Source organism: Protopterus annectens, chromosome 11.part0, assembly GCF_019279795.1.
Source record: "Protopterus annectens isolate FY-2018-M chromosome 11.part0, PAN1.0, whole genome shotgun sequence".
Lineage (NCBI taxonomy): Eukaryota > Metazoa > Chordata > Ceratodontiformes > Protopteridae > Protopterus > Protopterus annectens.
In genome coordinates this window covers 1472557235-1472581383 of record NC_056745.1, presented here as the reverse complement: position 1 = coordinate 1472581383, position 24149 = coordinate 1472557235, and the positions used below count along the sequence as shown (strand labels likewise).

Genomic DNA, 24149 nt, shown 5'->3' with positions numbered 1-24149 from the left:
TTGATTTATTAATGGAATAAGATCTGACTATTCAATACAAACCCTGCACAAACATACATACACACACACACACACACACACACACATATATATATATATATATATATATATATATATATATATATATGTGTATATATGTATATATATATATATATATATATATATATATATATATATATATATATGGGTCAAGGTTAGAAGATCGACAGCCGACATCACCGACAACGGATTAGCGGGCGCCAGATGATTGACATTCGGAAGACCGACGCTACGGATGAAAACGCCGACGCCAGGGATAGTGACTTGGAAAGAAGGCTGTGTGAGTATGCGGTGGTGACGGACGTTAGGGTGCGAGTAAGGTAAGTGTGGATAGTGACAGTCTGTGGGGATAGGGGTGGGTTAAGTGAGTTAGGGTTAGGGCGCGGGTTAGGTAAGTGTGCGGTAGTGGTATTTTTTGGGTTAGGGGTGGGTTAAGTGAGTTAGGGTTAGGGCGCGGGTTAGGTAAGTGTGCGGTAGTGGTATTTTTTGGGTTAGGGGTGGGTTAAGTGAGTTAGGGTTAGGGCGCGGGTTAGGTAAGTGTGCGGTAGTGGTATTTTTTGGGTTAGGGGCGGGTTAAGTGAGTTAGGGTTAGGGCGCGGGTTAGGTAAGTGTGCGGTAGTAGTATTTTTTGGGTTAGGGGTGGGTTAAGTGAGTTAGGGTTAGGGCGTGGGTTAGCTGAGTGTGCGATAGTGACGGACCTTAGGGTAAGGGTTTGGGTTAGGGTTGTACATAGTTGTGTGTGTGAGGTTTAGTGTGGGTTTGTGAGGATTTTGGTGTGCTTGTGTTCTGTGTGTGGTTTTTGGATAGGGATGTGTTTTGTTAGTTGATTGTTGTTATTGTGGTGTGTGCAGTGTATGGGGTTTCGTGTTTGTGGACTGTCGGTTACTTGTTTGTCGGGCATGTGAGGTGTCGTGGTTATGGTTTGTCGATTATGTGGTGTCGATGTTTCTGTTGTCGGTGAAAGTAGCTGTCGATGTTATAACCTAGAACCATATATATATGTATATATATATATATATATATATATATATATATATATATATATATAAAATTACACTAATTTCATCAAATTGTTAACATAATTTTATAACTTGATTTTTCCGTGTTTTTCATACCTCAACATCTGTATTTTAGATACTGAAGAACTCTGGAAAGGCATTACTTATAATCCAGTCTCACAAGAACTACACTGGAAGTCACTTTGCCCAGTCCAAGTAAATACTAGCCTTTGTTGGTTAGCAGAAACTAAAGGCATATGCATCGATTTGCCACATACGTCACATAAAGTACAAGGAAAGGTAAGTAAATCAAAACAACATTAACTACGGTCAAATGGATGCAGAAACCGAATATGTTTTGCACGTAGTATCACATAGTAGATAAATTTGAGGTTTTGTCTGTTATGTGCTAGTGCGTAAAAATCCAAACGTCTCTTCAGCAGAACCAGAACAGTAGACTATGGTGCAAGGTTTTACTCCTTGCTGATATACAGGTAATGGCCTGCACACTGGAATATGTATAGTAAATGTGTGAATCTGATTAATAGTTTATAAAACTTCATATGAATTCCGTGGATATATTTTTATATATATATATATATATATATATATATATATATAGACATAAGTCCTACTGCCAGCAGGATTTTTAGTGCAAGTCCAATGCCTGCCACTACCTCTCACAATGTCCTTTGGTCTTAAAAATTCCATCCCAGAATATCCTGTGCAGAAGACCCACCCTAGATGTGCCAAGTGAAAAGTCTTACCCAGCTATTGTGCCATTTTCACAACAGTAATTACATTTGACATTACTTTTTGTGAATCCATGGCCTCTCTTCTTAGGGCATTTTATTTTCCTTGTTCTCTATTCACTCCCTACCATTTTTACTGACCTGTAGCTACACCAGGGAATTCTAGCATTGTTTACACATTATGACCACTTACTATGGTATTCAGGCTTTGATATTCTTTGTTTTGTCATTACAGCACCTTCTACCTCAGCCATGTGAACTGTTTGTGCAATTTCCCCCACCCTCACCTTGTTGCGTTGTTTATCATAGTTTGGCATGCCTATTACCCCACATTTAAAATGATGCTTTTAGCAGAAGGTGGTGTGTTTTGCAGTTGTAACATATAAAAGAAGGCACAGCATAACCCTGAGTTTGAAAGCTACAAAGCAACTTGACTTCAAAATAGTTTAGAAACAGATGCATAACATCAGCCTTTTTATGTGTTATTGTAAGTGTAATATGCCAGCCGAATCAAGGATTGCCACAAAATGATGAGATGTGATTTCAAGGATTACCACAAAATGCTGAGATGTGATTCTAAATAAAAGTTAGTGCTTAGCACTAAGTGTTACTCTTAATGGAAGTCAGCCAGTTAAAGCAACTTTTCACAGGGCTCACGGTTAGGAAAAAAACAGGCCCTCTCTAGATATTAAGATATCAGCGTCAATTTAAATTCATTACACTGCTTAAGTTTTCTTCTATAACAGATGTAGATGTATTGATGCTATAATTCTATTAAAAGTTATTCCTGGTGGAGGCTGTAAAATGTCTCATAAAGTGCCAATCAAATTATAGAAAAGATTATTTATACACCTGCTAGTCATCCAAATACTCCAATTCACCATGGATGCTGTAAAATATCTTGTTGCAACAATCCGTCAAAACCCAGGACAACCATATATGGTGTCTTGCTGTACCAAATAGCAAAGACCCAATTAAAGAGCTGAAACCTATACCCAAACTCTCTAGTGAAAAGTTGAACAGATTGCAAAAATCATCAGTAAGCCAGAGAGTTACCACGAATATGTCGCAGGATGAAACACCATAGATAATCCAGATAATTTGATTAAGTTATTTTTGTTGTAAAAAAGCTGATTATTAGTACAATAAGTATGAGCATTAATTCTGATCTAGAACTGACATTTTGATGAGATGCTTGTAGCTATCGGTATAGTAATAAACCAGCACATTGATAAATCCAGTGACACACCAACTGTATTTAATAAGAAATAAGAAATCACTGGAAACCACGGTGGACTAAATGCACTTAAAAATCCTTTTAATATCCACAAATAAAAATTTCAGGTACGCAAGTATAAAACTTATGCCCAGAGGGCTTCTTCAGGCATATAAAACAACTTACTTTGACTAGTGAATGGTTTAAATAGTGTAAAAAAGTCACATGCACAAATCAAATGACAGTTAAAATTAAAGGAACAGTATACTCTTCAAAACATTAATATGTAATAACAAGTATGTGAAACGTAAAGGCTCATAAAAACATATAAACTTAATATTAAAATGGGTGTAAAAAACTCTCCCATCTACCCTCTCCCTTCACTATCCTAACACCCCCTTGCTCCTAAGTTTTCTACCTCCTTCTTCAGTCATCTGTGTAACCTGTTACTTAAATACTCTCTAGTTCATCTTACAGCTCTCACCTTTGCCTCTCCTAGACTTACCCTGCCTCCCCCACAATTTTCCTGGACTTAACTCTGTGCTACAATTAGAACTTGCCTGTCTGCTAGTCCTTCCTTTCCTCTTTACGAACTCCTTAGCATTGAATTACATCTTAACTGCATGTTTTGAAAACTTTTAATTGCACCTTTTTTAAGAATGTTTAATCATAATCTATTTCCTCAGTTTTTGATTTGTCTATATCTATATCTTTTTTGTCATTTTATACATATGTAATTCATTTTTGCTACTAATTGCAAACATTGTAACTTGGAGCTTTTCTCCTCAGGTGTCTGCTGAAAAAGGGCAACTGCCCAGGCAGACTAACCCGGTTAACAAATGGCAAATAAATAAATAAATAAAGTTTATAATGAGGCGGCTGGCTTACATATGAAATATACATATATTACTGCAACAAATGCATTTACACAGACGCATGCTTGGTTATGAGTATAGGTTTAAGACGGGCAATGCCATTGAGCCCTGGCATAATATGAGCCTTAAATCTTAAAATCCAGTTCAGTTACACTCTCTCAGTTCTGAGAGCAATATTTTCACCTGTTATGTTTTCATACAGGTTCATATGTTGGTACTAGGCTATCAGCCCTAGGGCCTAAACAAGCCTAGCCATAACAATTCCCTGGCTATTTCTTCCCACATTATTTACTTTCCTATAGGTTCATAGGTAAACTTCTAACTTCAGAACTTCTAAAATCAGGAATTTAAAACTGTGGGTAGATCCCTACTCCAGCTTATGTTTGCATAAGGCATTGGTAACTACTTCTCTATTAATTTCTGAGAGATGACTGGATATGTGGTCTTTGAGCCTCTGGTTTGTTTTACCTATATAATAGGCAGTGCAGTGACTGTATGTTGCTACATATACCAGGTTCCTGGTGTTACAATTACTAATTATTAATTAATTAATTATGATTAATTACTAATTACTAATTCAATAATAATTAACCTTAATAACTTTAAAACTCAACTTCTTTCCTACCTCTGTCTAAACTGGAAATGTGACTGTACTCTTCAGCCTATACCTCTCAAGCTCTCCTCCCCCTTTACTCCTGGATAACCTTCTTACCTTCCTAGCCTCACTCTCAAATGTAGATTGTATATGTAACTAAACAGTAAAATCTAGCTATTATGCTACATGCCTGTCTTTTTCTCCTGAACAAAACTGTAATTGTTTGTTTTTTTTTTTTTTGAATGCAACCTGTTATTTGTAATGCAAACTGTCTTTGAAACTATTAATGTAAGTAAACTTTGTGTTGTGGAGCTTTTCTCCCTGGGTCTCCACTAAAAATGGGCCCCCCAAGCCCAGTGGACCTCCCCAGCCATCAAACTGGAATAAATAAATAAATAAATTAGGTTCCTGGTGTTACAATTGCCGCAGGCTCTAATTTCAAAATTTGTGGCTGTTACAGGATGCGTAATAATTTTCCTACTGTTAGTATACTTACAGAATACACAGGTGCTACATTTATAAGTACTTTTTTTTCCTTGAGTTGGATGTAAACCACAATCTGGGTTGTTGTATATAGTGTAATATATTTTTAAGTTCCTGTGTCTGTTATGTGAAAACAGGGGATCTGAATTGATATAATTACTAAGTGATGGAACATCCTGCAGTGTGTGCCAGTGTTTATGGATTATATTTTCAGTGGCTAGGGAGTTCCTATTATAAATTAAGGTTCATCTAAGTTTAGTATGACCAAATTGAAGACGCCAGCACCAATGATGAGCTGAAAGAGCTTTATTAAGCTGAGAACTAGACCGGTTTCAGCACATAGCTTTCATCAGTAGAGTAACACTGAAATAAAGGAAAAGCCCAACATTAAATAACCCTTTCCAATGAGGTAACATGACATCACTTCCTGTCATGGAATAAAAGTATTATAATTAATCAATACACAAACCTGTAAATACAACAAGCATGTGTATTAATAATGAATTTCCTGCAACATTAAATCTGGCACATAAATATAATATAATAAAGAAAATATCACAATTTATCATTAAGTCCAGGGGAGAACAGACCCCCAAGTTTCACTGTCCATTTTCTTTCCTTGTTATTAAGAATTTCATGCCATCCAGTTTTGAAAGCCCTATTACCTGTAATGTTATCTATAATGCTAAATGAAAATTTGGCAGTGGGATGATTCAATGTATGTCTGTATAAGGCAATGGTAACCCTAGCATTCCTAATATCACCCAAATGTTCAGATATTCTAATCCTGAACTGTCTGGATGTCTGACCTATGTAGAAGGCTTGACAAGTGCATGTGGCAAGATAGACAATCCAATCTGTACTGCAATTACCAAAACAACGAATATTGTATAACTGTCCAGTGTTCCTACTAGTAAATGTTTTGGTTTTGAATATATAGTTACAAAAACTACAGTGTCCACAGGGATATGATCCAACTAATTTTTCACCCGTTAAGGTTCTCTGATGAAAAACATCATCCCTCGGTGCTATTTTCTTATAATAAGAGAAGTGGGATCCCAGTGTCTTACCCTTTCTGTACGAAAATGAACACCTACCCCCCAAGTGGTCCTCTAATAGAGTGTGAGATTTAAGTATGTTCCAATGTTTATCCACAATGTCCAAAAGATGCATAGTATTCCTGCCATATGTAGTAACAAATCTCAAAATTTCCTGATTAGTCTGCTTATGATGTCTACGATACTGTAATAGTGTATCCCTAGTCTGATTTTTGGTCCATTGCATAGCTGAACAAACTGTATGTTTAGCATATCCCCTTATTAGGAACCTATTGGCAAGATCTTTGTGATGTTGTATCAAATCTTGTTCAGAGGAACATATCCTTTTAAGGCGTAAAAACTGGGATTTAGGAATATTGTTGATAGTATGTTTTGGATGAAGACTGTTGGCATGTAACAAGGTGTTGTATTCAGGAAATTTATGGTATACAGAAGTTTTCAAGGTGTTATCTGGTTGACGTTGTAAAAAAAGTCAAGAAAGTGTATTTCATTTTGATGGTAATCAACCGTAAACTCCACACCCCATATATTTCCATTAAGATGTTCAACAAACTCCTATAAATAATCACTACCCCCTTTCCAAACAAGCCAACAGTCATCCAAATACCTTCTCCAGATGTCAATTTCGGATATATATATGTTATGAAGTTCATCATAAATAATGTGTTCTTCCACATATCCCATGTAAAGGTCAGCATAAATCGGTGCAAATGAAGCACCCATAGCTGTACCCTGTATCTGCCAATAGCAATCCTGTTTGAAGTAAAAAACATTTTTTTGTGAGAATATGTTCAGCCATACAGATCAATAATGTATTGAAGCCAGGGGGATAAATACTGGCTTTATTTAACCAAAAATCTAGTGCAGCTAATCCCGCCCAGTGTGGAATACTGGTGTACAGAGATTTGACATCAAGAGTACACATTAACCAATGTGGCTCTAATTGTGAATCTGAAACAATTTGCAAAAACTCTGTTGTATCCTGGAGTCTAGCTCTAATCAATAGTAAGAGAGGTTTAAGTTTATCCGTGAGGAATTCAGACAAGGGTTCCGTGAGTGATCCAATCCCTGAGACTATGGGTCTACCCGGCGGTTGATGAGAAGATTTATGAATTTTTGGTAATAGGTATAAATACTGTTTCACAGGATCCATAACTGTTAAATGTGATCTGGTGTTATCAGAAATAATACCTTCCTCAACCGCCTCCTCTAAGAAACCATCAATTTATTTTTTAAAATTGGGGGTAGGATCAGTGGTCATCCTCATGTAGTGATGGGGGTTAGACAGCTGTCTATTTCCCTCAACCCAATAATAATCGGCATCCATGACGACAACCGCACCACCCTTATCAGCAGAAAGAATAACTATATTAGTGTTGTTCCTGAGATGTGTTAAGGCTAGTTGTTCGGCCTTGGATAAATTATGTTTAATGGTAGTTTCTGAACCCAGATGAAAATGTAGATCTTTGATAACAGCCTGCTGAAAAATAGCCACATGTTTGTCCATCGGAGGGTTGAAACTAGACCGATGGAATCTAAACTCAGAAGATCTTTGAGATGGATCTTGTTGATCCTGTTGTCTGAAAAACAAGTTGAGATTAATTTTTCTACAAAATGCTATAATGTCAGAAACTAAAGAACTTTCATCAATAAAAAAGCCAGGGATGAATCCAAGACCTTTATTTAGTAATGCGTTTTCTTCTGGTGTTAAAACATATTTAGAAATATTATGTACATTAGTACACTGAGTATTTATTTCACTATTGATAAAAAGAGGTCTTCTAAGCTTTTTACCCTTGTGTTTTCTTCCTCCCCTATGTTTCCTACCCCTAAAGGGTCTTCAGATGTTCGTCCCCTTTTAGAATCTGGGGAATCCCCCAAGTTTATGGATTCCGTGTCTGTTGTAGAGGATTCCTCACCAGAGGTGGTGTTAGTAAAAACACCCTTTTTCAGTATAGATCTTGGTCTCTTTTTGCAAACATATGTAGGATTCTTAGTGCCTTGGGCAAACCTTACCCCCTTATGCGACTCAAACTGTCTACCTTTATCATAATCCTCCCTGTCCCTCGAGAATTTGTGTAGTTTCTTAGCTTTTAAATTGTTCTCAAGAGCAATAAGTTCCTTAGACAATTTGCTCAGGTTGTCTTTGAAATTGGTATGCTCTTCAAACTTTTTCAAGTCATTGCATATTTTTTCAACTTCCGAAATATTGGTCCGAACTGTTCTATCATAGAAAGATGCCAGTATATTGACAAATGACATAGATGCTTCTTGCTGGGCTTGTTGCCAATCCTTAAGTAAAATATCATTAGGTGTGCCAACCAGTGGTTGTACTTTCGTCCTGAGTCCCCTTGGGGTTATGTTTTGATTTTGGTAAGCTTTGAACAATTTTAAATGCCATATATTTGTCCTTAATGTTTTGATTTTCTTACCCAGCTGGCTAAATAAAAGAAAGCAACCGTCAACTGGATCTAAAGTTTGACATTCAGTAGAACCCACTTGCAATGTACTAATGCCAAACACCTGAATATCATCTTTATCCGCACACAGGCCAGAAAGTAATTTTTGTAGATCCATGACAATAAGTTGCCTAAATAAGGGAGTCAGTTCCAGACAACCAAAGCCAATAGGTGGAACAGCCTGAGCAAATGTGAAGGAACAATATAAAATATCCCAAGTTATAAATATGTGTCAATTTGAGCCGCAGAAGGAAGAGAAGGTTAAGCCTATATCAGTGTAACCAAATAACTTGGTTGGCTCATGTATCTCTGATAAATACACAGATATTAATGATATAAAAATATATACTAACAAATAAACAGTCAACCATAATGAACCTCAAACCCCTGGTAGTTAAATAGCTAACCAATGATAAAGAATTTAACTGTAGGCACATATAATTAGTGTCTTAGTAGTCCTGACCTACACAGTGGCTGATGTGCTAAGTTTAAATGAAACATGAGGAAGGTATATATAATGGATATCCACAAACCAGAACTGTCTGAAAATTATAATTTGTCCCTATCCTCACTGGACCAAATATGGAAAAACAGAACCCCTAACCTGAAATACAAAAGGATACAAAGAAATATCTTCCATTCTAGAAAACACTTAAATAAAAAAATGTTAATGAAAAACAAAAATTATTAAAAAAGCAGTTTTCTTATACTAAACTAATTCAATATGACATGTCTAAGTTTAGGTATAGTGGTAGCATGGGTATCATGCTCTGTGTGCCTAGCTACTTGGTCAGAGAAGATAGGTGCAGCAACTGTACTTCTTTTCTTTTGAATGTCCTCACATATCTGCTGGACATCTAGCTTGTTATAACCTCTAAGGGCCAAATCTTCAAAAGCAACCTTCACCTGTTCTAACATATTTTTGTCTTGCGTATTTAATCCAGCTATTCTCAAGAATTGGTTACTCGCTAGATTCTTAAAAATGAAATGAGGATGCACACTGTTTCTATGTACATTTAACAGGTTTCTTGTATAAACAGGTGTTACATACTGTTTCTATGTACATTTAAAAGGTTTCTTGTGTAAACAGGTGTTACATACTGTTTCTATGTAAAGTTTTGTTACATTTAGAAGGTTTCTTGTATAAACAGGTGTTACATACTGTTTCTATGTAAAGTGTTGTTGCATTTCACAGGTTTCTTGTGTAAACAGGTGTTAAATACTGTTTCTATGTAAAGTGTTGTTATGTTTAACAGGTTTCTTATATAAACAGGTGTTATATACTGTTTCTATGTAAAGTTTTGTTACATTTAGTAGGTTTCTTGTACAAACTGGTGTTACATACTGTTTCTATGTAAAGTGCTGTTACATTTAACAGGTTTCTTGTATAAACAGGTGTTACATACTGTTTCTATGTAAAGTGTTGTTACATTTAACAGGTTTCTTGTATAAACAGGTGTTACATACTGTTTCTATGTAAAGTGCTGTTTCATTTAACAGGTTTCTTGTATAAACTGGTGCTACATACTGTTTCTATATAAAGTGCTATTACATTTAACAGGTTTCTTGTATAAACAGGTGTTACATACTCTTTCTATGTAAAGTGCTGTTACATTTAACAGGTTTCTTGTATAAACAGGTGTTACATACTGTTTCTATGTAAAGTGTCATTACATTTAACAGGTTTCTTATATAAACAGGTGTTACATACTGTTTCTATGTAAAGTGCTGTTACATTTAGTAGGTTTCTTGTAGAAGCAGGTGTTACATACTGTTTCTATGTAAAGTGTTGTTACATTTAACAGGTTTGTTATATAAACAGATGTTACATACTGTTTCTATGTAAAGTGCTGTTACATTTAACAGGTTTCTTGTATAAACTGGTGCTACATACTGTTTCTATGTAAAGTGTTTTTACATTTAACAGGTTTGTTATATAAACAGATGTTACATACTGTTTCTATGTAAAGTGCTGTTACATTTAACAGGTTTCTTGTATAAACAGGTGTTACATACTGTTTCTATGCAAAGTGCTGTTACATTTAACAGGTGTCTTGTATAAACAGGTTTTACATACTGTTTCTATGTAAAGTGCTGTTACATTTAACAGCTTTCTTGTATAAACTGGTGCTACATACTGTTTCTATGTAAAGTACTTTTACATTTAACAGGTTTGTTATATAAACAGATGTTACATACTGTTTCTATGTAAAGTGCTGTTACATTTAACAGGTTTCTTGTATAAACAGGTGTTACATACTGTTTCTATGTAAAGTGATGTTACATTTAACAGGTTTCTTATATAAACAGGTGTTACATACTGTTTCTATGTAAAGTGTTGTTACATTTAGTAGGTTTCTTGTATAAACAGGTGTTACATACTGTTTCTATGTAAAGTGTTGTTACATTTAACAGGTTTCTTGTATAAACAGGTGTTACATACTGTTTCTATGTAAACTGCTGTTACATTTAACAGGTTTCTTGTATAAACTGGTGTTACATACTGTTTCTATATAAAGTGCTGTTACATTTAACAGGTTTCTTGTATAAACAGGTGTTACATACTGTTTCTATGTAAAGTGCTGTTACATTTAACAGGTTTCTTGTATGAACAGGTGTTACATACTGTTTCTGTGTAAAGTGATGTTACACTGAACAGATTTCTTGTATAAACAGGTGTTACATACTGTTGCAATGTAAAGTGTTTTTACATTTAACAGGTTTCTTATATAAACAGGTGTTACATACTGTTTCTATGCAAAGTGCTGTTACATTTAACAGGTTTCTTGTATAAACAGGTGTTACATACTCTTTCTATATAAAGTGTTGTTACATTTAACGGGTTTCTTATATAAACATGTGTTACATACTGCTTCTATGTAAAGTATTGTTACATTTAACAGGTTTCTTGTATAAACAGGTGTTACATATTGTTTCTATGTAAAGTGTTTTTACATTTAACATGTTTCTTGTATAAAAAGGTGTTACATACTGTTTCTATGTAAAGTATTTTTACATTTAACAGGTTTCTTATATAAACAGGTGTTACATACTGTTTCTATGTAAAGTGTTGTTACATTTAGTAGGTTTCTTGTATAAACAGGTGTTACATACTGTTTCTATGTAAGGTGTTGTTACATTTAACAGGTTTCTTATATAAACAGGTGTTACATACTGTTTCTATGTAAAGTGTTACATTTAACAGGTTTCTTGTATAAACAGGTGTTACATACTGTTTCTATGTAAAGTGTTGTTACATTTAACAGGTTTCTTGTATAAACAGGTGTTACATACTGTTTCTATGTAAAGTGTTGTTACATTTAACAGGTTTCTTGTATAAACAGGTTTTGCATACTATTTCTATGTAAAGTGTTGTTGCATTTCACAGGTTTCTTATATAAATATGTGTTACATACTGTTTCTATGTAAAGTGCTGTTACATTTAACAGGTTTCTTGTATAAACAGGTGTTGCATACTGTTTCTAGGTAAAGTGTTGTTGCATTTCACATGCTTCTTATATAAACATGTGTTACATACTGTTTCTATATAAAGTGTTACATTTAACAGGTTTCTTGTATAAACAGGAGTTACATACTGTTTCTATGTAAAGTGCTGTTACATTTAAGAGGTTTCTTGTTTAAACAGGTGTTACATACTGTTTCTATGTAAAGAGTTGTTACATTTAACAGGTTTCTTGTAAAAACAGGTGTTGCATACTGTTTCTATGTAAAGTGTTGCATTTCACAGGTTTCTTATATAAACATCTGTTACATACTGTTTCTATGTAAAGTGCTGTTACATTTAACAGGTTTCTTGTATAAACAGGTGTTGCATACTGTTTCTATGTAAAGTGTTGTTGCATTTCACAGGTTTCTTATATAAACATGTGTTACATACTGCTTCTATGTAAAGTGTTGTTACATTTAACAGGTTTTTTGTATAAACAGGAGTTACATACTGTTTCTATGTAAAGTGCTGTTACATTTAACAGGTTTCTTGTATAAACAGGTGTTACATACTGTTTCTATGTGAAGTGTTGTTACATTTAACAGGTTTCTTGTATAAACAGGTGTCACATACTGTTTGTATGTAAAGTGTTGTTACATTTAACAGGTTTCTTATATAAGCATGTGTTACATACTGTTTCTATGTAAAGTGTTTTTACATTTAACAGGTTTTGTGTATAAGCAGGTGTTACATACTGTTTCTGTGTAAAGTGTTGCTACATTTAACAGGTTTCTTGTATAAACAGATGTTACATACTGTTTCCATGTAAGGTGTTATTACATTTAACAGGTTTCTTGTATAAACAGGTGTTACATATTGTTTATAGGTAAAGTGCTGTTACATTTAACAAGTTTCTTGTATAAACTGGTGTTACATAGTGTTTCTATATAAATTGCTCTTACATTTAACAGGTTTCTTGCATAAACAGCTGTCACATACTGTTTCTATGCAAAGTGCTGTTACACTGAACAGGTTTCTTGCATAAACAGGTGTTACATACTGTTTCTGTGTAAAGTGTTGTTACATTTAACATGTTTCTTATATAAACATGTGTTATATACTGTTTCTATGTAAAGTATTTTTACATTTAACAGGTTTCTCGTATAAACAGGTGTTACATACTGTTTCTATGTAAAGTGCTATTACAATTAACAGGTTTCTTGTATAAACAGGTGTTGCATAATGTTTCTATGTAAAGTGCTGTTACATTTAGCAGGTTTCAGGTGTTACCTACTGTTTCTATGTAAAGTGTTGTTACATTTAACAGGTTTCTTATATAAACAGTTGTTACATACGGTTTCTGTATAAAGTGTTGTAACATTTAACAGGTTTCTTGTATAAACAGGTGTTGCACACTGTTTCTATGTAAAGTGTTGTTACATTTAACAGGTTTCTTATATAAACAGGTGTTACATACTGCTTCTATGTAAAGTGTTGTTACATTTAACAAGTTTCTTGTATAAACAGGTGTTACATACTGTTTCTATGTAAAGTACTCTTACATTTAACCGGTTTCTTGTATAAGCAGGTGTTACATACTGTTTCTATGTAAAGTGCTGCTTCATTTAACAGGTTTCTTGTATAAGCAGGTGTTTAGAACACCATTATCATCTTTAGTGATGGTAATATCTAAAAAAATCAATGTTCGAGGAAAAGAAGCATTTCTTACCTTTTAAGAAAACACATGTATTAGATGTATAACCATAAAACAAATCAAAATAGGTCATCCACAAATGACTTGTAAAAAAAAACTGCATTCTCATGAAATGAATTGCTAGCTGATAAAATGTGCCTTGTTCTCACATATACATTACAATATTGAGAAATGTATTGGTTATGGGGGTTGCCCATAGCAACTCCCTGTGCTTGTTTACAGAGTTGTCACTGGAACAGGAAAACACTGTTCTCAAGAACTAAAAGCAGGATGTTGCATAAAGTGTTAATGAATGATCGCTTTTATCCCATTTGTTCCAATAAAAACAGTTTCACACCATATATCCCTATATCTGAGAGGATGACAGTGAATAAAAAGTCCACATCTAGTGTAATAAAGTGACAGTTGGTGAGATTCTTGCTAGCTACCCAGTCATATAAATTTGTAAGAAAACAGTAGTATCTTGAAAAATTGTACCTTTATGTCCAAAATTAACCCTACGCTGTGCTTCTAGGTATGTTTTTAGTTATCCATGGTGTTTGATGCTGTGACATATTCAATGTAACTCTGTGGCTTATTGATTATTGCTGCGATCTGTTCAACTTTTTGCTAGTGAGCTCAAGTAGAGCTCAGGTATACATTTTAGCTCTTTAATTGGATCTTTACTATTTAGTTTCTTCACTCAGGGCCTATGTGCCTTAAAATGCCTACTTATGGCATTCAGTACCCCAATTTACTGAAATGCTGGCAGTCAAACCTCCAATTGCGCAATGATTATTGATTATATGTGGTTACTCACTGACTATTCTTTTCCTATTGAGACATCATTATTAAAGGAGATTCAGACTTTACAGGCTGATATTGTGAATAAATTCACATTGAATATTTATAGAACCAGTCTGGATGATTTATATGAAGAAGTGGCTATGTATGAAAAATGGCTGCAAGCCACTAAGATTAAGAAACCTCAACAGGATTTACAAGATTTTAAGAGAGGAACTGTTTTGTCTTGGCCCAGGGACAGTCTGGGTTATGGCAATATAAGCAACACTAACATTGCTACTGTACAAACAGAAAAAGCCTCCACTTGATCACCTATGATTTCAGTCAATGGTGATGCCATCAGAGTGTCTGCTCCTGTGACTCCATCTCTTCTGCTTCATTAAGTAATACAGTCGCTGCCTCTTTTTCACTTCCAGCCTCTTTACCCATCAACAGACACTACAAGAGAGGATGAGTCAAGTGAGGAAGGGGCGTGTGCAGTGGCTCGACCATTCAGGGAGAACACTGGGGATGGTAACTCGCAACATGCTACAGAATCAAGTGGGTTCATTTTTAACATTTCTTCCTTTGAATTGACTGATGCACAGATTTCAGGTTTGAACAAAGGCTTGAACTTTATCCCTAACAGGGCTTCTGGTTTGATTGATGTACTGGTAGACTTGAGATTGTTTACACAAAATGTCTCTCCTTCCTTACTGTATCCACAATTGGAAGATGGTGACTGACATTTTTAGGGACTCCAGTACTTTTAATCCTGTGATACATCCTCAATTGGAGGCTTTTATAGGGTTGTTTGAAAATGGGATTCAAGAGCGTTTAACAGCTGGAAACAAACATTCTTATTATAATTTGACTTCAAAGTAACAAAAAGCTTTGTATGAGCTACATTCAGCTCCCCACCTAGTCATACGTCCATGTGATAAAGGAGGGAGTGTGGTTGTGATGGATAAGGAATTTTATTTAAACAGCATGTTTGAAATGTTGTCTGACAATGTCATGTATTTGTCAATTAACAAGGGTTTTGTTACAAGTGTTTATAGACAGAGTACATTTTTTTAGTATATGATTTGTTGATAGACGGCTCTATTGAACAAGAATTGTTTGCATATTTTACAGTGAAACATCCTGTGACCCCGATTTTATATAGACTGCCTAAGGTCCACAAAGATGTCCAGAAACCACCCATGTGTCCAATTGTGTCCAGCAGGGATGAGTTACAGAGTCACTTTCAATTTTTGTGAAAAAAAATTTAAGGAAAGTGTTGGAGAAGATTAATAGTGTGTTTAAAGATACTAAAATTTTTTTGAATGATTTCTACCAAGATTATCGATCATATCCTAGGGATAATGATGTGTATTTAGTGACACTCGATGTGATGTCTCTGTTCACTGTTATTCCTAATGATCTAGATGTAGAAAATCTGAGGGTATATTTAAGTCCGAACACTGATTTCACAGTTGGGAAGATAAAACTGATTTGTATTTTGATTGATTTGATTTTAGAAAATGATGCTTTTATATTTCACAATGAATTTCTTCTCCAAAGAGTTGGCGTAGCTATGGTCACGGCTTGTGCTAATAGCTATGCCAACCTTGTTTTAGCTCACTGGGAGCAAGTTCATGTATTCAACAATAATATTTATATACAGTATTTCATTTTTTACAGGAGATTTGTGGATGATGTGTTTTTTTGCATGGACTGGCAGCTTAGATGACTTGACTTGTTTTTTAAATTATCTTCATGGTATCACAACATTTCCGAAGTTCAGCCATCATGTTTCTGATAAATCTATAGAATTTTTAGATGCATTTATTAAAATTGATGGAGGTAAAAGATTTAACGCAGGGATTTATAGAAATCCATGCAGAAAGAATGCTTTATTAAAACCAGTATGCACTCCAGTCATGTGACTAGGAATTTAAGGGAGAGTTTTTAAGAGCAATGCCAATTCACAATGACAACGTGGGGTTGCAAGTTACTTTAAGTAATGTGAAGAAGGATTTCTTAGAATGTGGGTATACTTTAAGTGATGTAGACAAAAGTATAGCAGAGGCATGGTCTGTTCGAGATACGTTGGGGAGAACATATTTCTCAGACTCAGCTGAAGAAGTAGCTGTGGTACCTAAACAGACAAGTAAATGTAATAAGAATAAGCTTCTCCTTACTTACTCAATTAATATTAACATTACTTGTGAGGATATTAAAAATATTATCCACTTTTATTGGTTAATTTGGATCTCAGGAGAGTTTTAGATGACAAACCCCTGTTCTCATTTAGAAATAACTTGTCACTGAAGCGACAGTTATGTTATAAGAATTTTCAAGAGACTCCTTCTGATGCATCAAATAGATGTGGGACATTTATGTGTAAACTATGTAAGGCTTGTCAATATATTTGGAGTTGTACCTCTCTGGTACAGTCAGAAACTAAGCAAGAAATTAGTTTTGATTTTTATGCTAATTGTAAGACTAAGAATTTAATATATTACGGTAAATGCACAATGTGTGACACTTTCTGGGAAGACCAATAGAATGATTAAAGAAAGGATTCTAGAACATGTGGGGGACATACGTAATCAGAAGCGTGCGAGTGCATTAGCTCAACATGTTATAGAGAATGGGAGCAGCACAGTTTTAAGTTTCTTGTACTAGAATTAGTGTCTGAAAATTTGAGGGGTGGAGACTTTAAGAATATCGCTGAAAAGAAAGAAATGAAATGGATACTTCTTTTGAAAGGAAATGCATTTCTAGGGCTGAAAGAACATGTGTCTTTGAAGCCAGTTCTCATGTTTCAGCCCCTTAAACATTAATATTTAAATGTCAGAGAGGTGTGTACCCTTTTCAAGATACTATTCGTTTTGACATGTTTTCCATGTCACCGTTTTAATATTCATGTTTTTAAAAGGGTGTGTTGTTACAGCACATCATTACTGGCCAATTCCTTGCTCCAGTGGGCTGTGTTTTTAGATTGGAAGAGTGTTTTCATTTGAGAATGTCTTTTTGAATGTTTTATATATATGTGATGGTTTGTGTAACTTTTTACATGGTCTGAAGAAGTGGGTTTGTTTTCCGCAAAAGCACTTACCTTTTTTACTGAAGTTTATTAACGTTTTAAGCTGTGGTGTCCAGAACTCCAGTTTTTCTTTTATTCTTTACTGTTTCGTACAGCAAGATGTCATATTATCTTTGTCCTTGCTTTTGATGGATTGTTCCATTGAGATATTTTACAGCATGCACAGTGAATTGGAGTATTTGGACAACTAGCCTGTGCATAAATAATATTTTCTATTATTCGACTGGTACTTTATGAGATATTTTACAGCCTCCATGAGCAAGACCTTTATGGATAATACTTCCGCCAACCACTTAATTGCATTATTTAGTGTATTCTGGAAGGTGATCTATTTAAGAGCGATTTAAAATAACATAAGTTATGGGGAATCTATTGTGGCTAGGTAGGGGATGTGTTTGTTTAATTATGGTTTATTACTTCTAAGTTATGAGCATTGACACATTCACCAAGTATTTGTCATTTAGTCCTTATGCATAGATGGTATAAATGCAGTGATTTAAGTGTAAAGTACTGAAGTGGTAACAATATTTTTTTGGCTCAACAAATGGAGATTTCTGGATGTCACTAAAAATGAAAAATTGTACTATTATGAATACAAGACAATGTTAAGGGAAGGATGAGTTTGTTAACAAACAGATTACTGTTGTGAATGTATTTATGATGTTGCAGACATTTCTTTAGCACAACTTTAGTTGGCTGGACTGAGATTTTGTATGTTTATGTAATTATGAGGTTTGTGTCACCCACCTATTTTTTATGCAAATAACAGGCATGTTGTCATTGTTGTACTGGCATATTTTTTCATGTGCTGTAATGATGAAGCTCAAAGGGTCAAGGCAGAGAAAGGACCACTTCAGCCATGAGGAAAAATGCATTCTCATGGAAGCCCCCTGGGACATATAGTAAATGTCTGTTTGGTAAATAGGGACCCAAACAAGCTAAGAGGACAAAATGTATTTATTTATTTTACATTTGTTAACCGGGTTAGTCCAGCTGAGCGTTTATCCCGTTTTCAGTGGAGACCCAAGGAGAAAAGCTCCACAGTCAGTATTAACATTTTACATACAATTAATAAGACATTTTCATTTGAAATTCTTTAACAAGATAACTATTACAGTAAATCATAACAGTTAAATTATTTAGTACAGTGTCCGACATTGTAAAGTAAAAAAAATTCTAATAAATCATCCAATTGAACAATTGCACAGTAAAAGACATTTATAATAAGTCATAGAGAAAGCAGTTTTGTAGGTTTAGTTTGCTGCAAATCTAGCAACCTTGTTGTTTAGTTAAGAGAGTGGTGTTAAGATTTGTGAATAGTTGACCGCTATAAAGACGTGTGGGAAGAAGAAATGCATGGCAAAGAATTATTCTGGCTGTATTGGTTAGATGTCTTTTGTTACAGTATAGGAGACCAAGTTTCTGGTGAGTCTTTTTGATAGAGGAAGTGACTTGGAGATCAAATTTAAGCTGATCATCAATTATGACTCCTAGCAGTTTAGTGCTGTGTTCAGCAGTAATGATAATGTTATTGCTTGATAGGATGGAAAATGTAGTTTTGAGATTGGTGAGTTTTTTGGGAGGAAGAGTAGAAGCTTAGTTTTCTTGAGGTTGAGAATTAATTTATTATCACTAAACCATGTCTCTATAGAGTTGAATGTTGCTTAGGTAGTAGAGTGGAGGACAGATGGACTGTTGGCAATGGTGATGACTGTAGAATCATCTGCATATTGTACAAGTGTAGAATTGGGACAGGAAGTGTAAAGTAGGTTGATGAAAATATTGAATAGGAGCGGCCCAAGTATGGATCCTTGGGGGACACCCATTGGGACGATTGGGGGGGAATAGGGCAGAGTGCCATTTGACAACTTGCTGGTGGTTAGAGAGATAGCTAGAAAACCAGGATATGGCAGAAGGAGAGAAAGTTAAATGAGAGAGTTTTTCTAGGAGTAGGGGATGGAGACAGTGTCAAAGGCTTTGGAGAGGTCAAGGAACAGACATGAAACTAGTTTGCTGTTGTCACGGGCCAGTGATACAGTATTGGTGAAGGATATTAGTGCAGTTGTAGCACTGTGTTTAGGGTGAAATCCGTGTTGTGTGTGTGTGTTAGAAGGTTCTGTTGGAGAAGATACTGCATTATCTGTTTATGGATATATTTCTCAAGTATCTTGGAGAGGAATGACAGAATAGCTATTGGCCTGAAGTTAGATATATCTGATTAATTACCTCCTTTATGTATAGGTAAAGTGTAGAATGTTCTCCAAATTACTGGAACATATGATTCAGAGATAGATTGGTTGATCAGGATGGCTACAGGATAGGCTAGGGCTGCAATCTGTAGGAAGTAAGAAGGTAGATTATCAGCTGCGGGGGAGCAGGGTTTGAGTTTAGAGAGTAGGGATTTAATATAGTTAGTTGAGATTGATGTGAGGGAGAAAGAATTTAAAGGATGAGGTGGAGAGGTTGAGAAAGGGGAGCTATTAGTATTTTTCGAGTGGGAAGATCATTAATAATTGAAGTTATAGAGTTGATGAAATGATTGTTAAATGCAGTAGTAGTTTCTTCAGGGGTTTTATTTGGACATGGGTTAGGAGGGGAAGGGTTTCCTGGATGCAGTAAATGACTGAGTGTTCTGCAGAATTTTTGGGGTCAGATTTTAGGGTGGTGGGAGGGTTGGCATAGAAGCTGATCCCTTCTTTGCTGATACTTTTCTTTATCTATGTTCTTTGTATGGGTCTGTAGGAGAGACGGGGGTCTTGGTTTTAGTCCATCTGTAAGACAGAAGGGGTCTTGGTTTTAGTCCATCTGTAGGACAGAAGGGGTCTTGGTTTTAGTCCATCTGTAGGACAGAAGGGGTCTTGGTTTTAGTCCATCTGTAGGACAGAAGGGGTCTTGGTTTTAGTCCATCTGTAGGACAGAAGGGGTCGTGGTTTTAGTCCATAGTTTCCATATGCTGTCATGTTTTTTCATCAGGACTCTAGTCGATTTGGTTAGCCAAGGAGCGGTATTAGCTTTGATCCCGATAGTTCAGAGAGGAGCAAGGGAGTTGAGAAAGGTGGAGATGAAAGAGTGGATAACTTCATCTCAGGGAAGTGTTGTGAGACGGGACCAGTCTATTCTGGAGAGTTTGTCAGAGAAAGAGTCTGGACTAAAGGAAGAGACTTTGCGGGAAGTGATAAACCTGAAAGGTCTGGTAAAATGGGGACTGTGTCTAGTTACTGTGATAGGGCAGTGGTCACTAAGGGAGTTTGGTAGAGTGTGAGGGTTATGGTAATTTTGGGGGTGAGACACCAAAATCCTGTCTAGAGTAGACTGTGGTAGGTGTGCCTTACTAATAGAGGTAGGGGACGTGATTAGCTGTTCAAATCCATGTAAATCGATACATGAGGTAGTATGAGGAGTCTGAACAGTAAGCCAGTCTATGTTTACATCTCCTAGGATGATGGTTTCATTGTGGATGGTCTGCGAGAGGTAGGATAGGATGATCTTGAGTATGCCTAGATTGTCTCCTGGTGGATATAAATAGCTACCACAGCTACCACAGTTATGGTGGTAACGTTGTTGAGTTTAACAATGGTAAGTAGGAGTTCAGCTGTAGAGAAAGAGGGTAGAAGGAGGTGCAGACTAGTTGTTGTGAGGTGGTCAGGGTAATGTATGTTAGGGTGCAGAAACAGGGGAGAAAGCTAGGGGGAACAAAAAACAAGTAGAGTGCTTAGTGGGGTGGATTGGGTGGAAAACAACAGAGTTACAGTACATGCATTTAAAATGACATCACATTAAATATCAGGCACAGTATTTACTACACTTCTAACCAGTGTAACAGATACTTTTCTGAGCTGGACTGACTATTAGGTTCATAGGTTCATAGATTAGTACTAAGCTAACTGCCCTTGCGAGCCATTTTAAGCCTAGTCAATTATCCCTTGTGAGACTTGAACCCTACACCTTGTGTTTGCAAGGCAAACACCTTAACCATTAGGCCACCATTAGGTAGAATTAGACAAAGGCCAAGGGTGCAAGGCAGAAATACAGCACTCAAGTCAGCGTGCTCGAGACAGCACTACAACAGCATTTCAATGGCCTAGCTATGTAGTTACCTTTAGAAGGCACAGGGAGACCATTTGAATGGTTTCTGAGCAGTGCTATCTGATTATGTGCACATGTAGCTCAACTTATTAAATTTCATGCTTGGAATCCAGTTGCCTGGAATCCAAGCCTGGAATCAAGTTGGTCTGGACAGCAGTGCAGTTGGTGGAAGAAATTGCACATTAACACAGTGCATGAAAAGGACAAATTATATGTGGAACATGCAAGAAGCAAGGTGAGGCAGAATGCAATTACCAGGACTAGGACCAGTACCAGTTCCAGGGGGGGCCTCCAACAATTATCCCATTAACACTAGATGTGGAATTCTTTCTCTCCATCCACGGGGATGATTGTGGAAATCTAATAATCAGAGGTGTGGACACTGGCTATTGCCAACATCTGCAGCAGCAACACTCGTCTGCTCGGGAAAGGTGGTGTAAAAACAGTGACATCAATTTATTTAGAGAACTGAATCCCTACAGATAATGATTACATTAAATGCATGACAATTACTATTAATAAGTGAACCTTCCACAACTACACAGAATGACAATGAAGGCAGTGTGCATAGTAAGTGTGCCCCACACCTCCTTAATAAGTATTCACCAATGTATACTACTTCTTTATTGGTAATGTTTTCAAATTATTTTTGTAGAGTTTGCAGCTGAAACAAACAGTTCCACAGTGTCAATAAATTTGGAGGATATCAGCAGCAGAAGGCTGTTGAAGAAGATGATAATGTAATTATATTTATGAGGCAGCCTGAAGAAAGTGGCACACTGTCCCAAAGTTTAGTGAAATTAAATTAAATTGAAAGTTTAATGTTTAAGTTTAAAGGGACCTCTCAGCCCGAAATATGTTAGCAACTCTGCAGGTAGTGACACTGCATTACATAGTCAAGCATGTGCTGACATGACACTCGCACTTGTATAGGAGGAAAACCCATGTACCTGTACACCCATTTTTCCAAACCCAAACAAACACTTTGAAGATAATGGTAGACATTCAGAGGTAACAATACCCACAATGACATATTTACAAAGAGGAGCCAGACTCAGGAAATTGCTACAGCTACCCCAGGAAACACATAAAGTATTCACTGCTCAGCAGCAAATGTGCTGTGACATTTTTAGGGCTCAGAGCACTGCCACAGAGAGTCAGCTGGAAATGGACAGAGTCTTCAAGAGAATGTATGAGGATTCACAGCACTATATGAAAATGGCACAGTGTAGAGACAATGCCATGGTCACACTGATGTGTAGTATGGTGGCACACCAAGCATCAGTGACCACCTCTATTAGTACACTAATTAGGACTTCTCAGACTCAAGTAGAAGCTAGTCTTGCAAGGGGAAGAGGATGTGGATCCTGTTTGGACATGTGGCGGTAGATCACATGAGACTACAACTTCTTGTCAAGAAAGTACTGTAATTAGTCACTGGGATAAGCACATGCAGGTAACATTAGCATTCATCTACACCTATCAGAACCTCTCATTTGAGGTCTTGAGCATGATCCCACAGCACTGCTAAATCATTGTCTGCAGGATCACCTATATCAAATAGGACATGAAATCACCCAACTCACCATCCACCTCTTATGACAGCCCCTCCTCAAAATCACATGCACTATCACCTAGCCTATCTTTAGGAGATGTGTATGACACATTTGACCTTGACCTTATCAGAATCAAGTGTGACATTTCTGTTAGTTACAGTTTGCCATTCACAAATACTGGTAAATGCTTAACTTAAAGGGGCATCAGCTATTTTAAAAAAGGCAGGGTACTAAGGATATTTTGTAACTGTATGCATTTTATTGCTGTAATGGTACTGCTTAGAACCTTATTAAACTGTAGAAAGGAAGATATATGTCATAACATAAGACAGTAGTGTTTAACACTCTTACTGCTGTATGCACTGACATAGTTACAGCTGGCAATTACCTACAACTTAAAAGTATTATTTAAAAGGTTTTAGGGAAACACTAATAAGAAAATTGCACATTAAAATGAGTATCCTGCCAATTAAACAAACACTGCTGCCATTTCACCTTCATCACTGCACATCCTGCCATGTAAACAAACACTGGTGCCACTTCACCCACACCACTGCACAACCTGCCATACAAACAAACACTGCTGCCACTTCACCCTCACCACTGCACAAAGGATTATGTTTTTTGTCTCTGTGGCCATAAGTATTGTGTATGACAAAATAAAATAATCTGATGTGCAGTACCTCAAGAGATAACATGCTTTAAACTGAGAGGACATTGCATAATACAAAAAATATGGTACATTGTCATTCAAATGCAAGGTATGAATTCATGTTAAATGCTGAATTATCACTTTTTACTATTTGAACTACTTGATGACATAGTATGTGCAGTCTTAGGTAAATCACCTGAATAGAATTTCTGGTTTAAAACAGTTAAAAATGTATATACTACTTATACAATACCTTATGACATCACTTAACATGAGTCAGTGAGCACACAGGCATGACATTTACAAATAATGAGTACCTTTTCTGAAATTAAAATATTTAAAAATGAGAAGGAATGCCTGAT

At 35.9% G+C, this 24149-nt stretch overlaps 1 protein-coding gene across 1 annotated transcript in view; it reads left to right on the top strand.

Annotated features, from left to right (window-relative positions):
• The window catches only part of IL17REL (interleukin 17 receptor E like), an 877228-nt gene that overhangs the window by 417640 nt on the left and 435439 nt on the right, over positions 1 to 24149 (top strand). Inside the window, exon 10 of the mRNA XM_044088776.1 lies at positions 1174 to 1337. Within this exon, the coding sequence (XP_043944711.1) occupies positions 1174 to 1337 (164 nt within the window). The remainder of the gene's footprint in view (positions 1 to 1173; positions 1338 to 24149) is intronic.